The sequence below is a fragment of the Barbus barbus genome (genome assembly GCF_936440315.1).
Source record: "Barbus barbus genome assembly, chromosome: 18".
NCBI classification, from domain to species: domain Eukaryota; kingdom Metazoa; phylum Chordata; class Actinopteri; order Cypriniformes; family Cyprinidae; genus Barbus; species Barbus barbus.
In genome coordinates this window covers 13,635,418-13,659,615 of record NC_136746.1, presented here as the reverse complement: position 1 = coordinate 13,659,615, position 24,198 = coordinate 13,635,418, and the positions used below count along the sequence as shown (strand labels likewise).

Below are 24,198 nucleotides of genomic sequence, written 5' to 3'. Positions count from 1 at the left end.
GCATTAACAATGTTACAAAAGATTTCTATTTTAAAAAAATTCTGTTATTTTGAACTTTCTATTCATCAAAGGAAAAAAAATTACCATGTTTTTGTAACATCAAATCAGCATAATAGAATGATTTCTGAAGGATCATGTGAGACTGGAGACTGGAGTAATGACTGCAAAAAATTTAATATTGTAATCACAGGTATAAATTATATTTTAAAATATATTAAAATAGAAAACAGTTACAATAACAGTTTACACTATTACTGCCTTGACTGTTTATTTTTTATTTAAAAAAAATAAAAATAGTCTTGGTGAGCATAAGACACTTTCAAAAACATTTTAAAAATGTTACCAACCAAACTTTTTAACAGTAGTGTACATAACAAATCAATGAACCAAACCTTGTTGATACCAAACACAAAATTATTCTGCTGCTTTGTCTCAGAACCATGAGTGTGAGTGTTTCTTGTTTGTGGGACCATAAATGGCTGTGTGGTTGTATTTTTTTTATGTTGATTTCTCCCTGTGCTGCAGGTAGTATATTCTTAGCTGGGCTTGAGATGATTATAGTGGACGGGCCGTCAGGTGCCCTGCACCTCTGAGGCCTGAAGAGGAGGATGAGACCACACTTCTGATCAATTGAGACTGACAAACCAAACAAAACCCTTCATGCAGTGCCAAAAGCACAAAACTGTCACCGACTCTCTCAGGATCAGAAAGATGAGCAAAAAACCCTGAGTGGAAGATACAGTATAACTACACTTTTTATGCATATGAGAACCATGCATTGGTTTAAACAGAGGGTTAGAGTAACACTTAAGCTTTCATAGTACAAAAGAGAAACTATCAGGGCATTCTTGTTGATAAGTTTTTGTGAAGCACATTTATTTTAATGACCATTTTTGATATCCATATATTCAGTCAGGATTGTAAGAGATTGTGAGGACGACAGACGTGGTGAGAGAGTCTGCCTGAGTGAAGAACACAGTGGCATGTCTGGTTCAGTTTAAAGCAAACACTCATTACTGGCATGTAAACACTGAGTGTTTATTATTCACCTCATGCTACAGAAGCAGTGAGTTCATGTGTGTGGATTCAGAGCTCAATAAACACACAGATGGATGGTCGGACCAGCAGGGCAAACACGCATGATTAATCACCAAATTGCCCTTTGAAGTGGAGAAGTGGCCGAAGGCCTGAGAAAGAGCACTGCATTGAAATCATAGAAGAAAGAAAAAAAGGCTGCTTTAATTTGATCAAAAATACAGCAAAAACAATAATAATTTAAAATATTATTACAATTTTAAATAACTGTTTTCATATATTTTAAAATGCAATTTATTCCTGTGATGGCAAAGCTGAATTTTCAACAGACATTACTTCAGTGTCACATGATCCTTGAGAAATCATTCTAATATCCTTACTTTGTGATAAAGAAACACTTATTATTACTACTTAATATTTTTGTGGAGACAGAGATACATGTTTATTTTTCAGGATAATTTCATGAATAGAAAGTTCAAAAAACAACATTTATTTCAGAAATCTTTTGTATAAATGCCACTGTTTTACTGTCTACTGTCAACTTTGATCAATTCAAAGCCCCCTCGCTGAATAGAAGTATTATTATTATTATTTTTTAAAAACCTTACTGTCCAAACCAAACTTTTGAACAATAGTGTAGTTGTGAATTAATATAGGTTTATAGGTAGGTTAGTCATTTAGTCATCTATCAAGATAACAAAGAAAAAAGAACATAAATGTTTAAAAGTATAATCGTTAATATGTGACAACTTAGCAGCCATTGATTTGTCAAATTAAGTTATAGTTCAAAAAACACACATAACAGGATTTCAAATCAGGCACTAGAACAAGTACCCATTAAACATCTTTCAGCCAATAGAATTGTTTTGGGTTCTGAGGGGAAAAGAATTCTGCAGGAGGGTAAAATCATGCATGACACCACCTCAGGACAAAAAACAGGCATAAAAAAGAAAGGCAGACCCCTCCAGGGCTCCAATAAAATGATATTATTCCAGAGGAACATTTTTAATGCTGAGTGTTCACCACGCACAGTGGGACAACCATTCACACTGTGCTCCGATTAACAAAACATTTCATAATTGTTCAAATATTTCTAATTCTCTTCAACTTCTGCCTGCTTTTGTAACTCATATTCTCCTCCTTGGCTTTACACTGCTCTGTGCCGTACAGTACCCTACTTTTAAGGCAATTTTCCTGTATTTTTATTTCATTAAAAGGAACAGTTCACCCAAAAAATACAATTTTGTCATCACTAACTGACCCTCATGTCGCTCCAAACCAGTATGAAAGAACATATTCTGGAAATCAAACATTTTGGGTTCCCATTGACTTTTTCGTCCATATAATATAAGTCAAAAGGATCCAAAACCATTTGTTTACAAACATTCTTCAAAATATCTTCTTCTGTGTTCCACAGAAAAAAGAAAGACATACTGGTTTGGAACGACATGACGTCTGAAAACAGCTGGTGTCCTGCACCAGCTAGCCGAGCAACTGCCATTGAGATGAATGGAAATGCTAATACATTGCTAAGCTTTCTCCAGGTATTACTGACCTCCTTGTTGTTGAATGGCATCAGTCAGTCAGTCAGCCAACAGATTAAAGCAAGTGCACCCAGTGCAGCACAACATGAGCTCCAGAAAAAGTGTGAAAGAAAAACATAACAAGACAGGGACTGAGAGAACAAATAAGGGGATGGAAAATGAAAACAGCAGGTGTCAGACAGTGGGCATGCCCTCTAGTCATCTGTCTAGTCCTACTGCTCTCTTAGTTTGAAGGAAAGAAAGAAGAAAAGCAGGTGAGGGAGAGAGTGGTGCGCTAACTGCCCTGTGTTGATCCTTCTAGCCACAAGGTAACAGGCCCTCATCCTGACTAAATAAACAGAATGTGTGTGGCGCCTGCTCGCAGGAGACTGAATTAGCAGATAAATCCTCCGAGTGCCACATTTCACACTGAGACAGCTCTGTGTGTGCATGTCTCACAAAAGCATACGCAATTGTTGCTCGCAGGGTTTGAGCATTCTCGCTCAAGTACTCCTCGAGAGGGCCTGTCTAATTAAATAGCGGCCTCCTCGTGGATCAAAAGCGCATAAACACAATTCGAGACATTACAAAAAAGGTTTACTAAGTTGAAACGAAACAAACATTAACAAGATGAGTGTAGGTGTGGTGAATGGAAAACTGATCCTGCTAGGCTACTGTACAAAACCCCCAAAATGGCATATTATTAAACATAATGCTAACAATAATAACTAGATGAGTAAAGTTTGTAAACAATCTTTGTTGTTGCCTTGAGAAAACCTAGTCTGAAAGCTTACATAGATAGATAGATAGATAGATAGATAGATAGATAGATAGATAGATAGAAGTATTACCAGCTAGTTTTGCTACTTTTGCACCGCCAATGAAAATGTTTTTGAAAGAATCGGTTGAATGTTTGATTGAAATGACTCCCTCATAAAAACAGTCACTTGTCACCACCTACTGGTGAAAACATGTAACCTACAGAAGGAGTGACTAATCGCCAACCAAAATCGTCAAACTGTCACTAAATATCACTAAGAAATGTAGGAGAAGCCAGTGAATATAATAATTTTTGTATATAATAAATTACTTGTGCCTCAGAGCAAGCAGATGAAACATAATAAATACAGAGTCGGATGCCTGCTGTTCAGGAACGCAGTCGCGTAAGACAGTGCTCTAGCATTTAAGAATGACCATAACAACATTTCAGATGTTGTGCAACAAGACTGGTCTGGCAAGTCAGGTTATGTCGTCCCATAGCGTAAAGTCACATGACGTTTTGATGCGTATAGAGGAATTTATTCCATCTCCCATTATTCAAATTCATTATTTTTTCGTACAAGTCAAAAACCACCTCAAGCGAGCATAAAACCTTGTTTTATGAATTAAGTGTTTTTTTTGGGTTTTTTTTTTTTAAATTTGGCATTTCCATCACGTTTCTGATGCAATACCTCAAAATGCATATTGACATTGTTTAAGTATCTTTAAACTCTGCTTTAAAAGCATCGTTTTGCACTCAGATAAGATAACAATAAGAGAATAGAGCCTTTAGAATAACATTGCAAAATGAACATATTAGAATGAATACATAACCTAGTTAATTACCGAATATTTTTTAATCATCCACCTAATAATGATTTCTTCTGTGTCTTGAGTTAATAAAATTTATGTTAATAATAACAACATTCATATCAAGGACTATATCTTCTAGTGAAACGATAGCACTAAATGATTTAGCTTTTTTAACATTTGTGCATTTAATATTTTTTATTATGCAGGTTGTCCTTTATTGGGAATAGGGATGGGTATCGTTAAGGTTTTAACGGTATTACTACTCTTATCGATACTGCTTATCGATCCGGTACTTTAACGGTATTCTTATCGGTACTTTTTGTTTTACTTTGTTTCTTTGTTCATATTCTTACAGTATCTTATCTTATGTATATAAAACACTAAAAATGCCTGCACTTCATCAATTTGTAAATGCACCAGTGTGCAGGTATTTTTAGTGTTTTATATACATAAGATACAGTAACAACATGAACAAAGAAACAAAGTAAAACAAACTGACAAATACAATAAAACAAACACACAAACGAAATGAAATAAACAGTGCTTTCATTTTTCCATGAAGGTCTACTAATATTAATGTTCAGGTAATCAGATGTAAATGAGCATAGTTTTCATGTACTGATAGATTTATGTTTATTAAAGCTATAACGTTGTTCAGATTAAGAGCTGTGGGGGATTTTCTCTTTGCATTTTGTTCTTTGATTAACATTGATGGCTCAAGCTCCAGTCTGTCACTTTAAGACAATATACTGACACGCATCGGATTTTCTCCCAACTGTTCTTGTCCACTTAAAACATAAAAGTGAAGACTCTCATAACCGGCCATTTTGACACAGTGTGTGTATTTTTTTGGCATATTTTTGTGTGTTATTTAGACGCGCCCGAAGCTCAAAGTGTACTTTGCTTGTCCGTTTTGGAGCACGCCGCCGCGCAGGCACATGCGCGCACACACATTTCAGCCTGAACAGCGTCACTTGTTCAGATTGTACTCTCAACGTTTTACTATCAAATATGTCCTGCAATGTAGCAACAGTAAAGACGGCATTTTATAACAATCACTGATTGAGCTGATTCAGATAAGTTTTGGTTCGGAGGAACGAATCCGCGCCGCTATGAAGGGAAGGGAGAAATGCGGCTATAATCCTTCGAAGCCAAAATCGAAAAAAAAAAAAAAAATACTTAGCTTAATATAACAGCCACAGGCCTAAAGTGTGAGCAGATGTTTGAATAGTTGGTTCTCTCTTCTATCATAATTAAACAGGACTTTCATGTTGCGTGTGCTGAGGCTCATCCGCGTGAGCGCGATCTGGCTTCTGAATTGCGCATAGCAAAAATGCATCATAGACAAATGTTTGAATATTATTGCACATAAAAACAGCTGGCGACATATATATATATATATATATATATATATATATATATATATATATATATATATATATATATATATATATATATAGAGAGAGAGAGAGAGAGAGAGAGAGAGAGAGAGAGAGAGAGCAACAATAAATGTATGTGTGTTTTCTTAATTTCTCCAATACCGACAGAAGTACCGATAACGTCAGAGCTTATCGATACTCCGGTCTTTCATAATTTAGCCCCGAGACCGATTTAATACCGAGTTTCGGTACCCATCCCTAATTGGGAAATATCTAGGGTTTGTAAAAATTGTATGGTGAATTTAAAATCTACTGTGTTGTATCAGATACATATGGAACACACTAATGTTAGCAGCCCAATGCAACATCCATATTAGGAGTATCCAGGCGAGAGGAAGTCTGCCTTTATGAACTGTTCCAACAGCACTACCTTTCCGTCCTCTAAACGAGTACCACATCTTTGTCTCTCCCACCGTGTTGAACAGACAGCTCAGCTCATTACAGGAAACAGGCTAAAACAGGCCATGGGCCACCTGCTAGCTCCCTCTCTTTCTCCCTTCAGTCTGTCTTTTTCTTGATTCGTCTTTCTCTCATTTTATTTTCTCACACTCTCTCACTCTGACTCTCGCCCTTCCTCGCGCTTTCAAACACAAAGACACAAAGCAACAAAGAGAAGAACCTTGAAAGAGACCTTGGTGTTCACTGTCTCACAGATTTTAGAGACTCACTCACTTTCTGTCAATCTCTCTATATATAACACTAGTTGCATTCCTTGTCATGTCGGGTTGACTGCTTTCAAAATATCACTGAAAAAAAATTAAAAGTGACCCTACAGAGCCATATGAAAAACAAAAAAACAAATAAGATATTAGTTGTTTCTTCTAAATGGCAGTGCAATGAGAGCAAATGGACATTTGTCTCCTGCTTCAGACTTCATAGAAGAACTTTCAGAAGATATCAACATCACAAACATGCCAAGATGCCAAGGCTGCAATCGAGTCAGGGATTTCAACATGTCCTATCTCATTGTTCCAAGAATTACCCATGCTTTTCACCTTAACATCCATAAAACCTTTTTACTGCACAAACGATTATTTATAGTGGAAAAAGTTTCTTTAAATTATTAAGATGTTCTCCACATTTGGAAAAAAAGTTTCTTTTAAGAGCAGTTCACTAAAAAGTTGTTTGGGGAACCCAAAATGTTTATTCTATGGCATTTGCTGCCATTGAAGAAACCCCCTTTTGGAACCTTTATTTTTAAGGGATTATTAGTGTTTAATTAATGTAACACTGAACTATGTCAACACTGGAATAGCTTTAACAATTTCTGTCGGAAAGTGTTTACATGACATTTTAAGAAGACATTAATGCTTTTGTCTGAATAAAATTAAACATGAAAACACGCTTACTGATGCTCGTGTCTAAATGGGAGCAAATTCCTGTATCTATCTATCTACATCTAAAAGATCTAGTCAAAAACTTTTTTAGAAGAGAAAAATCTGTTATAGCAGCAAAGGAAGGACTAAAGCAAATATGAGAGCAGTGTTTTGGTTTTTACAACATTTAGTCATGTAATATACCAACTAGAGTTCTCGATTTCAATTAAGTCTCAATTTTACACCTGACATTTCTCTTAAAATTCTTCAGGGGAAATAAAAATAGACACAAATGAGAAAACTGTTGAAATGCAGTAAGAGTTTAGAGCGGTAGTGTTCAAGGTCCTTCGTGGAACCATAGATACGTAGTACATAGAACAAACATTATGCATGTTCACTGTTTTTGTGGTTGTGTGGTACACTGCAGTACTCTGCAATCTAACTGCTAAAAGCATGTTATCAACAGAGACTAAAGCAAAAAGGAGAAACGGTCCCTCAAAACACACATATTCACAGCTGTTGGGCCAGCTTACCCGGCTCATTTCACTGAACACACAAACAGGCACATCTGAAGATAAAATGGGGCACAGATAAACATTCAGACCCAGAACTCTAGATGTAAACATCCAGACCCAAATACAAACCAAAATCAGAGCAGACACAGTTTCATATCCATTTACAAATCTGCATGTAGACAGTAGGGGCTACACCAATAAGTCTGAGATGGATCCACCTGTGTGTCCAACAAATACTGCAAGTTTAATCATCACTATTACATGCAATCTGATTAAAAATGTAATTCATATTGCGATGAAGTCCATGAAGCAGATTATGCCTTCATCACAGAAGGAAGGTTGATGCACTGTTACGTGCTTAAAGACATGTGATTCAGCACTCAGTCTGTGTCTCAAATGCTCATCTGTCATCGCTCAGACTGGGTGAGTCACTGTCTTTAATCACTTCAGCGGTTCCCATGGTGATGTGAAAGTACATGTAAGTGCTAGCCACTTCATGCAGGTAAACTTATTTGTGACTGTACGCAACAACAGGTGGACAACAAAACATGGCTACCCAGCTGACCTTTTTTTTGGCTAATTTTGAAATTATTTCAAGTTCATCATTGATTTTATGTATAAAAGCAACATTCTCGTTCATAATAAATGTGGTTTAAAGTAGATTTTGGAGTTTGCATATAACAAATCCTGTCCATGAGTGACCTACTGAAAATACATGCTAACATGTATTTCTATTATTTTACAAGAGTGTAGTACAGCACTTACCATTATTAAATCTATTTTACTGAATCTTGCATGTTTCCCTCCAAAATCAAAATCCTCCAAAAGCAGTTTTTGTAATTTCTGTATTTATTCCAGTAGATTTCAGGGTTCTTGCACCATTTTAAAAGTAAAATGTAAAATTTAATGCTTTTTAAGACCTTTTTAAGACCTCAACAAATATAATTTAAGACCCAAAAATGTCATAATTTCTTTGGAATACTCAATTTATTGCCTCCTACAATGGAAATCAAAACTTAAAGTTTTCCATTTGTTATCAATTATGTGCAAGGTGTAAACTCTGCAAAAATACTCTTTCATGAGACCTTTTTTTCCAAATTAGGAGAAAGTATAATAACTAACAATAACCCTTCCAACACTGTTTGGCCAATATAGATGTAAACAAAGCTCACAGTTGGCATTTTCATTTTTTTTTTTTTTGTTCCTTTGTGATGCAGAACAGAGCCAACATAACATACATAAGTTGGATTACACTAAACAACACAATGCATTGCATGAAGGAACCATATAGAATAATGAAAATAACAACACTTAAAGCGGACTCCATCATGGCTGAGTGGGAGACAGAATAATAATACTTCCAACACTTAAAGCAGTCTCCATCATAAATAAGCTCAATAATGAAAGTCCTCATAACAGCCTTTCCCAAGCCAAAACGTTGAATGACTTTGCAAGCTGCGAATCGGGGAACATGGCATGTCATCGTTAGATTTAAATGAATTGTGCCTCGTCACAGTATGGAGAACCCACAGTACCTCTGCCTTTTGGGTGTCTGGCGGTGAAATGAAACTTGTTATAGCCGACTGAGAGGTGGCGTCTGAACTTGTAACATCGTTAGGTCGTGCTGCAAACAATGCAGGGATTAACCTGGCCCCGCTGTGGCTAGCTGCTGCAACGTACCGCTGATGCTTTCCTCCTTTCATATGCGACTCGACGGCTTTGAGCCCCATGGTCCCTAATGAAAAGGACTTTTTGCATAATTTACACATTTCCTCGTTGTTTTCAGCCGGCGCCAACCACCTCCTAAATGCATCCTCTTCCATCCACTTGTCGTTAAATTTGCACTTCCCCATCTTCTTTGCATTTTGAACCTCACCTCGACAACCGCGTAATAGCGACACGCAGCCTGACGTCAGCGTCTGTAGCCGACGTACCGTAAACAGCTATTAAATCGCGGAGACTCTCATTTCACACCATACTAAAATTAATCAACTATTAGATGTTTTACGGTGGGCCACTGTGCTTTCCCATCGCCATTAAATGCACTGGCAAAAAAATTAATACCTACAGCAACTTTACGGTAAATTTAAGACAATTTAAGACCTTAATTACCCGGATTTTAATTTAAGGCATTTTAAGATTTTTTAAGGACCCGCGGGAACCCTGGATTTGGTCTTGTATGCCTCAAATAACTCACTGGAGCCATTGCAAACAAAGCCAATAAATAAACTAACTTTACTTAAAAATGACTTTGCTGTTATCCCCTACAACCAGATTTGATAGAGTTAATGAAAACTCAAGAACCAGATTTGGAACTGTTATTTGAACTGGATCCAAAAATCAGTGCAGAAAATATATGTAGGCCTACCAGCATTAAATTGTATGGAGTCTTTAAAAGGACTTGATGATAGGGGGGGAAAAAATGTCTACAGTAACCCCATAGAGATGGGGGGGGGGGGGGGGGGGGGATTAGATGAGAGGGGGAAAAAATTCAATGCATTAGTGTACCAAAAAACTTTGTGTTTCTGTTCAGAATGATGCAAAATGAAAATCTAGGGATGCAAAAAAAAAAGGAGCATACACAATTAAATGTGCGATATTGACCGATATGATAAATGGAAAAAAGTCTTTAATGTCAGCAGATAACTGATATGGTCCCAATATACTGGGCATCCGTATGAAAAAATATGTTTTTGTTGTTGTTGTTTTTACAAAGCCTCACAGAATGGAGATGGAAAAAAAATGAAATGAGAAAAAATATATATTTCAATGCCTTTAATTTATTCACAGTACTGTTGTGTTCCCTCAAGAAACTTTACATTCTTTTGCAAAAGTTTTCTGTTCTCTGACAAAACATTTTGCCTTCCCTAGATAAACTTTGCATTTTACCCTGTTAAAAAATTGTTTCCCAGAAAAAAAAAAAAAAAAAAAAAATGTCCATTCCCCAGAGAAACTTTGCATTCACTTGCAAAAAATTGCATTCCCAGAGAAAGTTTAATTATTTTGCAAAATTTTTGCATTCTCTGATCAAATTTCATTCACCAGAAAAAAAGGCAAAACTGGTGATGGAAATAAAATGAAGTGGGAGAAAACTAAATTATTTTAATGGTTTAGCAAGCAAACTGTATTTGCACATTTGTGATACTAAGAACTAAAAAGAATAGTAAATAAATGTAATTTGACAAAATGTCAAGAATAAAGATGGATGATGTTAGATAACATGCACAACCTTCTTGGTAGAGAATCTGGCATTGTCTTAGTCAGCCCTGGACAACTGAACACTTCTCCTTAGAGTTCATGGGCAAGTAAACTAAAGTCAAGCAACAGGAAATTATGAAATTCTTAAAGTTTACTGAGAAAAATTATCTCATTTCATGACAAATTACTGGAACAAAATAACACTATTAACTGGGTGCCAGCATTTAAAAATACTTTTTTCTAACTGGGGCCTATGAGTCATATCGGTGCACCGTAACAGAGTAAATACACCTACATGTACATCAGTTCCACTGCCATGTGATGTGCTGTATAAAACATCAACCCCGACCAGTACAAGCAAACAAAGCAAATGCATCCATGCGGTTCAGGCATGCGTTTGAAGTTCTACTGTTAGTGTGTCATCTAACTCTCTATGCACGGGTCACTTTAGTGATATTTAAAAAAAAGGATAGAGTTTGTATGGAAAAGAGAAACTTTTGAGAACTATGTTTAAGTCCTAGGGAACTCATTACTGCTTAATACATTATCAGTGCCAATGGCGGTGGTGTTACAAATACATCCACACAGCACTCTGTCTATATGGACCTCAGTACATTCACACACCCAGGGCACAGTGTCAGCCCCAAAAGTGCTATTTAATATAAGCACTTTGCCACAGAGAAAAGAGGCTCGCTGACACAGCACAATAGAGGTTGCCATTAAAATTAATGTCCAGGGATTAAAAAGACACTTAGGTGCGAACTTACGAGAGGGTTAAACGTGTGAATAAAATGTGCTATGATGCTAATGAGAGCATGATAATGTGAGGAAACTTGTTGAAGGTCTCATGTCTATCACTCTCTGACTGACAGGCCACTGGGAGGATTGCTGGTGATGGGAAATGCAGTCATACTCACAGCTGGCATTGGTCCCCTTTGACCCCTTTAGTGGTACAGTAGCATTTCCCTGAGCTGGAGTGGCACACGTTGGCGTGGTTGTTACATCTGCAGGCTGGAGAGAAGATAGAAGACGTAGACAGAGAAAAAGGAGAAGAAGAACATTTTTTAAAGGGATAGGTCAGCCAAAAATTAAACATCTCCAATTGAATTACTCACTCTCATTTTGTTTCAAACCTGTATGACTTTATTTCATTTGTGGAACAGAATAGGAAAAATTGGAGACTTTTTTCCATGTAATTACAATGAAAGCTTCAGTGAAAATGAAGCTTTCATGCTTCACAAAATAAAAGTCCATCAAAGTCTTCAAAAATTAGCGTGTGAGGAACAGACCAAAATTCATTATTCACTGATTATCCTCTCTTTCATTTGCTGTTATCAAAGACTATATATACTAAGATGGTTCAGTTGAATTAATTTGAAAGGCAGTTCAGTTGAATTCATTTGAAAGGCAGAAACAGCATGGCACAATATGGCGGCTCTAGTAGAAGGAAGTCCTGCCTTCTTGCCAATTCCTATTCCTTCCTATTTGCCAATTGGTAAAGTTATTGCACCAATGCAGCTGCTGTTAGGAGCTCCAGGAACAGTTAGTTTCCTAAAATTTATGCTTAGAACTGCACATTCACATTGGGCACACCTGAAATATACAAGTTTTTAACACTATTTGAGAGTAGGAAAAACATTAGACAGCTAATGTCAGACTTTATTGCCAATTTGAAATATATTATTGAAATGCTAGTTTGGCAATCAGTTTTCGTGATTTCTGTTATTCCAGCATATTGGGTCTTGGTGGCAAATATGGCCACCAAAGGAACTAGCTTTACTTGAAAATGACTTTGCTGTTATCCCCTAAAACCAGATTTTAATTAGTTAATAGGAACTCAAGAAACAGATTCAGACTGCCTATTTGCACTAGATCAAATGATATATAGAGAGAATCCAATTCAAAGAATGATTTGTTTGTAACCTCAACACTTCTCTCATAAACTCTCATAAATGCTTGTTTTTTGATTAAATTCTGCCCTTAAGTGGAACTACAACAGTCTATAAATAAACAGGGCTCAGTTTACATTTAAACAGACGATTAATGTGACAATTTTAACAAACCTGAGTCTACATCTCTGGGGCTAGTGCTCCAATTTTCTCATTACAGATAGAATTTTCATTAGTTATCAGACAGTAATATCAGATTGAAACCACATACACAAACAAACAGAGTTTAACCCAATGCAGAGACTATTATTCAACAGAGAGAGTTCATTAAGCAGATTAGCATCACAGAGGTGAGGCTCCTGAACAAGCAAGACTATTCCATTCTTCACAACCCATTGACAAGAACAGTACCCCTCCAAAATAAATATCTCCTGTGAGATCCAAAAACCAAATGGCCAAAATGAACCATTTGGTGTGTGGTATAGTGGCTAAAGCCCCCTGAGATGCTCCTGAGGGGACTAACTGTGCCATTTTGGATCTAAGTGTTTGCAAAATTACTACTAATTAGCATTATTAAATAATAACAGCTTACTATTTGATAGCACACTGTTTGGAAGAAAAATAACTGAAATGAATCACTTGCTGAAACAATCAATGAGTTTACACCTCTCTTCTGAAATCTTGGAGCACTCTTTTGCCAACTGCTCCAGGTCTTTCAGGGTTCCTTCTCCCAACTGCTGTTTTGAGATATCTCCACAGGTGTTCTATGGGAATTAGATCTGGAATCATTGCTGGCCACTTCAGAACTCTCCTGCACCTTGTCTTAAACCATTTTTAGTGCTTTTTGAAGTATGCTTTGGGTCAGACCCATGACCTCTGAATGAGATCAGCTTTCTGACACTGGGCCCTACACTGTGCCCCAGAATTCTTTAGTTGTCTTCAGATTTCATAATGCCATGCACAGAGTCAAGACATCCAGTGCCTGAAGCGGCAAAGAAACATCAGTGAACCTCCACCTTGTTCGATTTTAGAGACTGTGTTCTTTTCTTTGAAAGCCTCATTTTGTTTCTGAAAACAGTAGAATTATGTATGTGCTTTACCAAAAAACAAAAAACAATTTTAGTCTCATTTCTCCACAGTACCTTCACCTATTAGGATTTTGGCTTCCTCAGGTAAGTTTTGGCAAACTCCAGTCAAGCTTTTTTATGTGTCTGTGTCAGCAGTAGACTCCTCCTGGGTCTCCTACCATAGCGTCACTTTTCATTCAGATGGCGATGGATAGTGCAAGTTAACAATGTTGTACTCTGAGCCTGCAGGTCAGCTTGAATTTGTTAAGAAGTTGATCAAGGTTCTTTATCCACTATTTGAACAATCCTTCATTGCAAACTTTCATAAATTTTTCTCTTTTGTCCACATCCCGGGAGATCAGGTACAGTGCCATGGGCAACTTCTTGACACACACTGGACACAGCAGCATTAATATCTCTGAAAATAGATTTGTATCCTTAAGATTGTCAAAGCTTTCCTACAATTTTGGTTCTCAAATCCTCAGACAATTCTATGCTGTGCTTTCTCTTCTCCATGCTCAGTGTGGTACACACAGACACACAACATAAAGGATGCGTCAACTTTTCTCCACTTTAACTAGTTGCAAGTGTGATTTCTATTTTGCCAACACATGTGAATTGCTACAGGTGAGTTTAATTACAAATTAAAGGACAATCATATGCTTGAAATTAAAGACAAACAAACATAAACATGAGAATACCAAATCATTTGTAATGGCAACAATATTCTGGGAGAAGTACTGAATAATTTTACATTATATGACAGAAATGCAATTTATATACTGTATACATGATTCAAAATGAGGGATTTTCTTACCTAATTTATTGTAGACCAAGTGTAAATCTTAAGTTTTATTCCTTAAAACCTAATAGCACACCTGTCTGCAACCACCGCGGTTGACTAAAGCATCTGCTAAATGACTCCATTTTCTTCCTAACAGGTATCTGTTAACAGACATTTCTTGCTGGATGAAGGACCATCACCTTCAACTCAACCTTGCCAAGACAGAACTCACTTCCTCAGACCACATTGCTAAAACTACCCGGTCCTGCAGATTTGCTTTATTCAGCATCAGGAAGATCAGGCCATTTCTTTCAGAACATGCTTCACAACTCAAGCTCTTGTTCTGTCCAGGCTGGACTATAATTGCAATGCTCTCTTGGCAGGTCTTCTAGCCAGTTCTATCAAACCTTTACAATTAATCCAGATTAATTTTTAATGAGCCGAAAAGAATGCACGTCACACCTCTTTTTATCAATTTGCACTGGCTGCTCGCATAAAATTCAAGGCATTAATGTTTGCCTATAAAACCCCCCCCTTTACCTAAATGTATGTGCCCTCTAGAAGCTTGCGTCCTGAAAGTGAATAGTGCATTATTGTGTCATCCCAAAGAGGCACAAAATCACTTTCACAGACTTTTACATTAAATGTTCCCTCCTGGTGGAATGACCTGCCCAACTCAATCCGAGCAGCTGAGTCCTTAGCCATCTTCCAGAATCGCCTAAAAACACATCTCTTCCATCTTTATTTCCCTCTAACTCTAGCACTCTCTATTCTAATTCTATTCTCTTTTTTTAAACTAACACTAGCTTCTCTATTCTTTTTGTATTCTATTTGTTTTCTTTATTTATTATACAATTAACAAAAAGCAAAAAAAGGCCTCTAACCAGCTTGCTCTATTCTTTTTTTATTCTGTTTCCTTTTTATTTATTACATAATTAAAATATACAATATTACAATCTTGCTATGTGTACTGCGTTAGGCTAACTGAGACTTGTTATAGCACTTGAATATCATCGCTCTTTTGTTGATTTTGATTGCTTCCATTGTTCTCATTTGTAAGTTGCTTTGGATAAATGTGTCTGCTAAATGTAAATGTAATGTATCTGAGTGTTTTTACAGCAAAACATCCAGGATTTTGTCAGAACATTCATCACCTTCACAGAACAATGATTAAACACTATTATGAGGTGAGACTGTTTATGTTGATCTAGTCACATGTCATTATGCTGTACATATTAATGAGCTGGTTTAATCACTGTGTAATTTGTAGAGTATGGCTGCGTTTGTAACACTACACACCGAGCCTTCTCTGGTACAGTTGATGTCAGCAGATTCCACATGCCTTAAACTACCCCTCCGCCCAGAGTGTCATATTATACAATGCCATTAGACTATAAAATGAACTAGCTGCCTTTAGAGTGACCCTGCATAAAAATATTTTCCATTGACTCCTCCCAGTCAGAGATTTTATTTGGACCTAGATACAGCCATAAAAAGGGCTGTCACATTTATAAATAAAATAAATAAAGAGCAACAAAGAGAGAGAGAACGAGAGAGAATAAAAGAACACAGACTTTTTGTCAAGAGGCTTTACAGCTTGTTGGCTTTTTTTCTGCAGATCTGTTCTTTACACAACTCTCTGTTCAAATTCCCCCAGCATGCATTGCAATCGCTCTTTCATTCCAGCCAACAAGGAAAACATTATTTTTTTACCACTCTAAAGATTTTATTGCTGTTGTCTACTAAGCGAATCATTATGACTGCTTATAATTTGTTTTAAAGGGTTTTTCATACAGTTTGTGTTATGGACATAATTTTCAGTTGTGCTCATAAATGTTCAGACTAATGATTTTTGGCTCGAAATCAATAACACCATTTCATATATATGCACACAAATTATTATTATTCACTAGTCAGTAAGATCTTTTTGTAATGTTTGTGAAGATTCTTATGCTCACCCAGGCTGCATATATTTGATAAAAAACATAGCAATACTGTGAAATATTGTTACAATTTAAAATAGCTGTTTTGTTTTTGAATATATTTAAAACTTTTATTAATTCCTGTAATGGCAAAGTTGAATTTTCTTCAAAAAAAAAAGAAAGATTTTTTTTCAGGACTGTTACAAACTAAATATAATTAGTATTATATTATATTATATTTTGTATTAACCCAGGTAAGGGTGAGGTCCACTCTTTTCCACAGAAAATTTACTAAATGTAGTTCCTAACCTTATAGAGTACAGTAAAGTTTGATGCAGAACAAAATATTAGCACACATTCATTTCAAACAGTGCATTAAAATAGTGCAGTAACATAAAAGGCTTCAAATCTTGTCAGTATGACAAGGAGTGACATACACATGATTTTCACAATGAACTCATATAGTACATGTACATGCATGTTCATACACATTATGCATATGTGTGCATTTGTGCATCAGTATGCGTGTCAATTTGACAGGACTGTGGGGACGGGCTGCTGCAGAGTGTCGGTGGCTCCACTGTGCATGCAGCAGAAAGATTTATAGCTAAATTATGATGTGTAAAATGTACTCACATTATAGCAGAGGAACAGCACTGCCTGGAGCTGCTGTTTCAGCACTTACTCTGAAAGCGATGGACTACAAACACACACCCACTCACACACGTAGGCACATGCGCACGCGTACACGTACACTCTCTCATAAATATTTCTGCCAAAAGCCATTTAAGTCCTGGAAATGACAAAACACACTCACAAACACTCTTACAATGAAAGTAGTCACCTAACCATGTCTAACAAAACTTTTTCATAACGCACACAAACATTAGCATATATCTGACATGCTTCATTTAGATCCACAATAAAACTTAATGAAAGAAAGGAAATAAATATGAAAATAAAGGGAGAGAGCAGAGATAAACTGATATTTGTATGCAAACAGACCGTGGAACATAAGTGACAAAACCAGAGCGAAGGCTTTCATAAATCCTAACAAACAGATGCGTGCGCGCACACACACACACACACACACACACACACAGATGACATTAAAGCTGATGAAAGTTAAACCAGTCTTGAAACGAACACGACTCAGATGCAATTCATTCTGAGTTTACGACTAGCTGAAAGTCAAATCTGATAATGCAAAGAGGGTTTTGGGTTTTACTCCTAAATTGACATGGTGCATTGTTTAAAAAGTGAAAACCGTTCAGCGTCCCAAGCATCTTCATATCATCCATCTACATGCAAACTCTGGAGATGTGTATGTCCTCAAATCTCTTTTGCTCTTATTGTGCAAGTGTATGCATGTAAGTTTGAAATCATGCAAGTAATTATGAATTCATGCTGGTTTCAGATGTTTAGAAATAACTTTATACCATTTTCAAGAAACGTTTCAATTAATGGCTCTAAAACATCATGGTGTAAACGCCAGTAAAAAGTATTACATATACCGTTCAATATATGTGGGTTCATGCATCTTTATAATTATTTTCAAAAATGTTTCTAAATACATTTTTCAAACTAAAAGTATTTTTACAAATATCAGGATTACTTATTTCATATCATTGTGTTTTTGTGAAAGAAAGAAAGAAAGAAAGAAAGAAAGAAAGAAAGAAAGAAAGAAAGAAAGAAAGAAAGAAAGAAAGAAAGTCTGATTGAATGCATATCATCAGTTTAAATTTATTAATGGGAAAAGGAAACACAATATCATGTTCCATCATTAATCAATCATTCAAGATTATGAATAATTATCAATATAAAAAGTTCAGTAGACATGTCTGCTTCATAAAACTAAAAGAAGGAAGCAGTTTTTTTCTTGTATTTTTCCCTCGACTTCTTGCTGGCTTTCTTTCTTATTCACCAATTTAGATGAACTGAACCCTAAATAAGGTTACTCCTTCCTGGCTTGTAAGAGGGCAAAGCAGTGCTTCATTACCATCCTCTTATCCATATTTATATGATAAGATAATATAGCCTACGCACTGCAGGCACATGATTTCTAAGAACTATAATTTAACTCTGAATGTAATATTCCCATGTCTGACGCAAACATGACAATAGGAGTTGAGTTACTTTTATATAAAGCACACATAAAGTTGTAATGGCAGAAACCATAGCCATTCTGAGTAAATTGGTTCCAGGTAAGTGTTTCTCCACTCACCTCTATGGGGCAGAAGGTTTTAATTAATGGATAGGAAGGTGAACCTGGTGCTGTGGCCCTCATGACCCCCGCTGTCAGCTCACAGTGATGTGCTACTACCCTGAGCCAAATACAGCAGATGCTGCCAGCCGACTCCATGGAGACATCGCAAAGACTGAGCCACTGTACAGGGACATCAGGAGCTAAAGGACACATACAGCCCTAGTGTACTTTACAATACTGCTGATCTGCCAGGGAAACACTGTTCAAACATATACACACACAGAGCCTAAAACTAACTTTTTGCCACACCTGCCAATGGCCAGTGACATTTTTTTTTACCGGCCACGAAACTATTTTTGCAAAAACAGGCAGTTATTACTACTACAATGACTAAACATTTTTACAATGTTTTTAATTTGTCCTGCTACTAGTGTCTCTATTAAATGCATTTCCCCTCAATTTAACCAATTAATTATAGCCATTCAACATTACAGTATAATTGAAAGCCATTATTTTATTTTATATGCTCTGAAATATATAACAACTTTTATGTGAAAGGGGTCATATCATGCGATTTTAAGTTCTCCTTTCACTTTGGAGTGTTACAAGCTGATTGTGCATAGATAAGATCCCTGAAGTTGCAAAGACTAAAGTCTCAAAACCAAAGAGATATTCTTTATCAAAGTTAAGACTCTGCCATGCCCCCCTAAAACGGCTCGTTCAAACACGTCCCCACATCTTGACGTCAAGATGTGGAAATATTTGCATAATGCAGCCCAAATGTTCACGCAAAGAAAGAAGGCGTGGTTTCAGTAACTGCAGAAGTGTTGATGAAGCCGTGACAGGGAGATGCTGTGTGTTTCTATTTTTTGCCTTCCGAAAATAGATGCATTTAGGAATCATTAAGATAACTTACAACAGAACAGCAACGCATTTTATGGATGACCGTTTCGTGAACCTAGGAGAGGAGGTAATTCTGACTTTGCTATGACGATCTGGCGCTTCTGAATCAGCGACTGTATTGTTTTGTTATTCGTTTAAGTATTTACTGTTTAAATGCGGAATTTTGGCGCAGCGTCGTTTGTGTGTGTGTGTGTGTGTGTGTGTGTGCTCGCGTGTGTAAGAGAGGGAGAAACGGTCACACAATCACGGCTTTTGTGCAAAAACATACAAGCTTCATCACCGTGTCTGTCGCGCGACTCTGTTCCTCTCTTGGGCTTGAACTGATGGTAAAACTAAGGACATTATTTGCTGTCTTTCTTTACTATAATTTTGAAAGCTGAAGCTGGCGATTATGGAAAGGAGCGTTACATTTCCGACGCGGCTTGTGGTGTTCAGCCAATCACAATGCACTGTGCCAGTTGGTCAATCAGAGCAGACTGCACTTGTCGGAAAGAGGGACTTTGGAAAAATCAAAGCGTTTGAGAGAGGCGGGGCATAGAGGACTTACAATAATGTACAGTATTTGAAAAATAATGTGTTTTTTGAACAATAAAACACGTCAACATATTCTGTTACACCAAATACACAAAATAATGATCTTTAAAAAAGCATCACATGACCCCTTTAAGTGATTTTAAAACAATCTTCACATAAACTATGAATTGTATATGCATAAACTATACAGATTAATCTTTATTCAAGCTACAAAAGTTAATCAGCAACTAGAATAGTCCAATGATTTCTCTTTTTCTTTTGTTCTTTGATTTACATCAATGAATTCACTTTAAAATCAGCGTTGTGTCTTTAAAACCTGATGCACATGATGCGGATCTGACACATATCCGATTTTCTTTATGGTCACTTAAGACTTTATAACTCATTTAAGACCACATTTACTAGGTAACTCACCAAAATTGCGCATTTTGACAAAAATCTTCTCAGGTAAAAGTTATTAGAACCGTGTCAAGGGACAAGCTGGCCATCACACTGCTCTGACCTTATCAGTCCGTTTTTATCCTATTATTTGATTCGCTCTTGTCGCTTATGACAGAACAACTAATCATGATGATCTTGTCTTTGGAAAATATTATTTTATTCGGTTATATCAGAAACAGCGAATTTCTTTAAAAACTGGCTGTTGTTTTCACTACATTGCATTGTTATATATTATAAAAGTTGTACCCACCAACTGGCGACTGACACGGTTACATAAGCCCCTTTCGCACCGCTTTAGTTCCAGAACTAAAAGTACAGTACTAAAGTACTGGGACGATTTTGGGCTAAATATTTCCCAGTACCATTTAAAGGGTTGCATTCGCACTGACAGTGAGTACTAGGAAGTGATGTAAGCCGGGCGACAGCGACGTCATTTGTACAACAACGTAAACAAAGAACAACGACGTTAACAACAGGAGGATGGAGGATGCTGTTTAGCCAATCAGCGTACACTTACGTCACGATAGTTCCTATGGAACTGTTTTACACCCTACTCTGAAGTAGGAGCTAATTTAGTTCCTCCAAACACAGTTCGGGGAACTAAAACAGTTCCTAGTTCCCGCGGTGCGAACACACGCAAAAAGTGGGTTCCTGCGGTTCCTGTGGTGCGAAAGAGCCTATATACGCCGATTTTTACTTGCATTTGGTGCTTGGCGACTGTTAATTTTAGGCCCTGTATACACATATACATAATATACATGTATCATCTAATAATAAATTAAAATAATAAAATAAAATAAACTTGTTTTATATATTCTAGCAGCTTCAAATTATATTGTTATTATTATTATTATTATTATTGTTACATACATAGACAAATACATAAAATATATAAAATAAAAATATAGTAAAATAAATATTATATAAGACAAAATACACATAGTAAAATAAATATTATATAATAAATAATATATAGACAGATAGATATTATTATTACTAATAATAATAATAATATATTTTATATGCATGTATATAATATTTAGTGCAAAACAAAACAATAATTTTGACATTATGTAATTTTCTCATTTCAATATTGTAAATTTTATAATAGAAATGTTTTGTATATAATTTATATATACACTCATCTTTTCACTAGTATCTATTTTTCGATTATTAATATTATAACAATGTTATAATCTTTATAATTAACTATTATTATTATTATTAATAATAATAATAATAACAAAAACACATTATATTTAACAACAATATTTATTTTTGTTATTATTGTTGTTTTGAGATCACCAAATACTAGTAAAAAGACATACACACATATTTTATATATACACACTAGTCTTTTGTGCTCAACAAAACATAACTACTATTATTATAACAACATACATAGATAAATATATAAAATATATAAAACAAATATATAGTAGAATAACAAGTTCCAATGAAACATTTTTACAGGTATTTATAAGGAATGTCAAGTCTGACCTTCTGTGAATACACCCCAATCACCCCAAACCCAACAGAAGCTTGTACAACACAAACTGGATGTGGCAATACATGATTAGATGCCACAGTTGTTTTGTTGGGCATGAGGACCGTGGAGAGGACAGGCGCTGCTGAAACCTCGCTGTGTGCAAAAGCAAACTGCCATCTCAAACAGATCTTTAAAGAGATTAGGTGAAGGGAAATGTACGGCGCGGAGCTCTCCTCCATCTGTGCCTAATGTTAGAGTTTCCCCTCCTGTCTGCTTTATATGACTGCCACCATGTGCTTGCACTCACTGAGAGTGATGTTAGCAATGCTGACACATGAGAGTGAATGATTAAGAAAAATTATACTTGACATTTTAGGACAGAAATATGCATACTATACATACACATTTATGCTTTTCTTCTTGTACCCATCCACAGTTATTATTAAATATGAACAAAAATTAATGTGGGGCATCAAACAGCCACAAATGGCTTGGTGCATCAGTGCAGTACAAAGGCTATGAGTGAAGTGAATCATCTTCAGTGAGCGAGGTTTGTTGGAAATGAATGGCTGACTACTAGCATGTTTCTAATGAGGATTCATGCAGACATAAACAGGAAGCGGCAATAAAGAGAGAAAGAGACAATGAGAACATAAAAGTGAGATAGTAAGTGCTTCATTAAATCCCTCTTTGGTTCTATCCGAAAGGCTCAAATACGGATTCAGGATCAGGAGATGACAAACTATCCAGGAATAAGAGAGGAGAAACAACTGCTTATTTACCTGTAGCACTGCAATTAGCGGGACTATTTGAACATGCACCTCACAAATGTTCATTATAATCTCATTATATACTGTCATACTAGTTCCACCAGCTTCACAATCATTAGCAAACCTTCATCAGACACTATAATTAATGGGAGTGCTCTCAATTATCTCGTTACCGAGGCAACAAAGTTTACAAAGCTAAAAATGGTTTTTAAAGCCATTATTACAGGTTCATGTTATATACAGTATATATATATATATTCTATGAGCGATTGATTCAAGTTTGTTTGTGATTAAGGGGCTTGAAAATTCGCCTGATGGACTTGAAGTGCTAGTTCACCCAAAATGAAAAATTCTCAGTTTTCACATCTTTCCAAACCTGTATGACTTTCTTTCTTCGGCATAACACAAATTTATATATTTTAAAGAATGAACAGTTTTGGTGATTACTGACTTTCATTGTATGACTAAAAAACACAAATGTTTCTCAAAATGTTTTTGTTTCACAGAAGTCATACAGGTTTGGAATGACATGAGGATGAGTAAATGATTACAGAATTTTCACTTTTTGGGTGAACTATCCCAATAATTGTGAAAATTATGAAGTTTGCATGGAAATGAACATGCTATTCCAAAACTTTTTCATTTTCATGCTCCTGGTCCAGCTTTGGCTGTCATGCTGGCTGACTGAACAGGTGTGTGTTTTAGACCTCAAGCAGAGAATGACTTATACAGGTCAAATAAAGAGAGGGAAAATAAGGGTGTTGTGTGCATGTGTTTGTCCAGTCAGAGGCCAGGAATAGCACCGCTGTAGGGTCAATATGACTCTGTCAGGTACACACACAAACACAAAAAACAGTAAATGTCTACAAACAAGTACATAGATAAACACTATCGAGTATGGTAACCAAGTATGACTATTTACACAAAGCCGCTTCCATTTAAAAGCATAATGAGGTATGGAAAATGTAGGATTTTGAGCTGGATGGGGGAACTGTTACCATGCTAAATACACACAACAATACATTCTACATGTATTAGTGTGGTCATTATACAGACACATACTTAATGCGGTTACATTCAATGAGCACTAGGTATGGTATCACCAACAGCCTCACAATACAATGCACACTAAATATTTAAGACACCATATATGTGACCCTGGACCACAAAACCAGTCTTCAGTCGCTGAGGAATATTTGTAGCATTAGCCAACAATTCATTGCATGGGTCAAAATAGGCATTTTTCTTTTATGGCAAAAATCATTAGGATATTAAGTAAAGATCATGTTCCATGAAGATATTTAGTAAATTTCTTAAATATATCAAAACTTAATTTTTGATTAGTAATATGTATTGCTAAGAACATAATTTGGACAACTTTAAAGGCGATTTTCTCAATATTTAGATTTTTTGGTAACACTTTATAATAACGTCCAGTTATAAGTAATTTATAAGTGATTAGTTAATGATTAACTAATCGTTTACAAAACATTCATAAGCAATTAATAAGTGATATGCTAACAATTTGTGTATGTTTTGTTAATTCATTTAAAAGTCATTTACAAGTAATTAGCTAATGATGAACTAATCATTTA

At 36.0% G+C, this 24,198-nt stretch overlaps 1 protein-coding gene across 1 annotated transcript in view; it reads right to left on the bottom strand.

Moving 5' to 3' along the window:
* LOC306884335 (attractin-like protein 1) overlaps positions 1-24,198 on the bottom strand; it is a 270,253-nt gene that overhangs the window by 143,734 nt on the left and 102,321 nt on the right. The window contains exon 21 of the mRNA XM_079440107.1: positions 11,516-11,609. Coding sequence (XP_079296233.1) covers positions 11,516-11,609 — 94 coding nt within the window. The remainder of the gene's footprint in view (positions 1-11,515; positions 11,610-24,198) is intronic.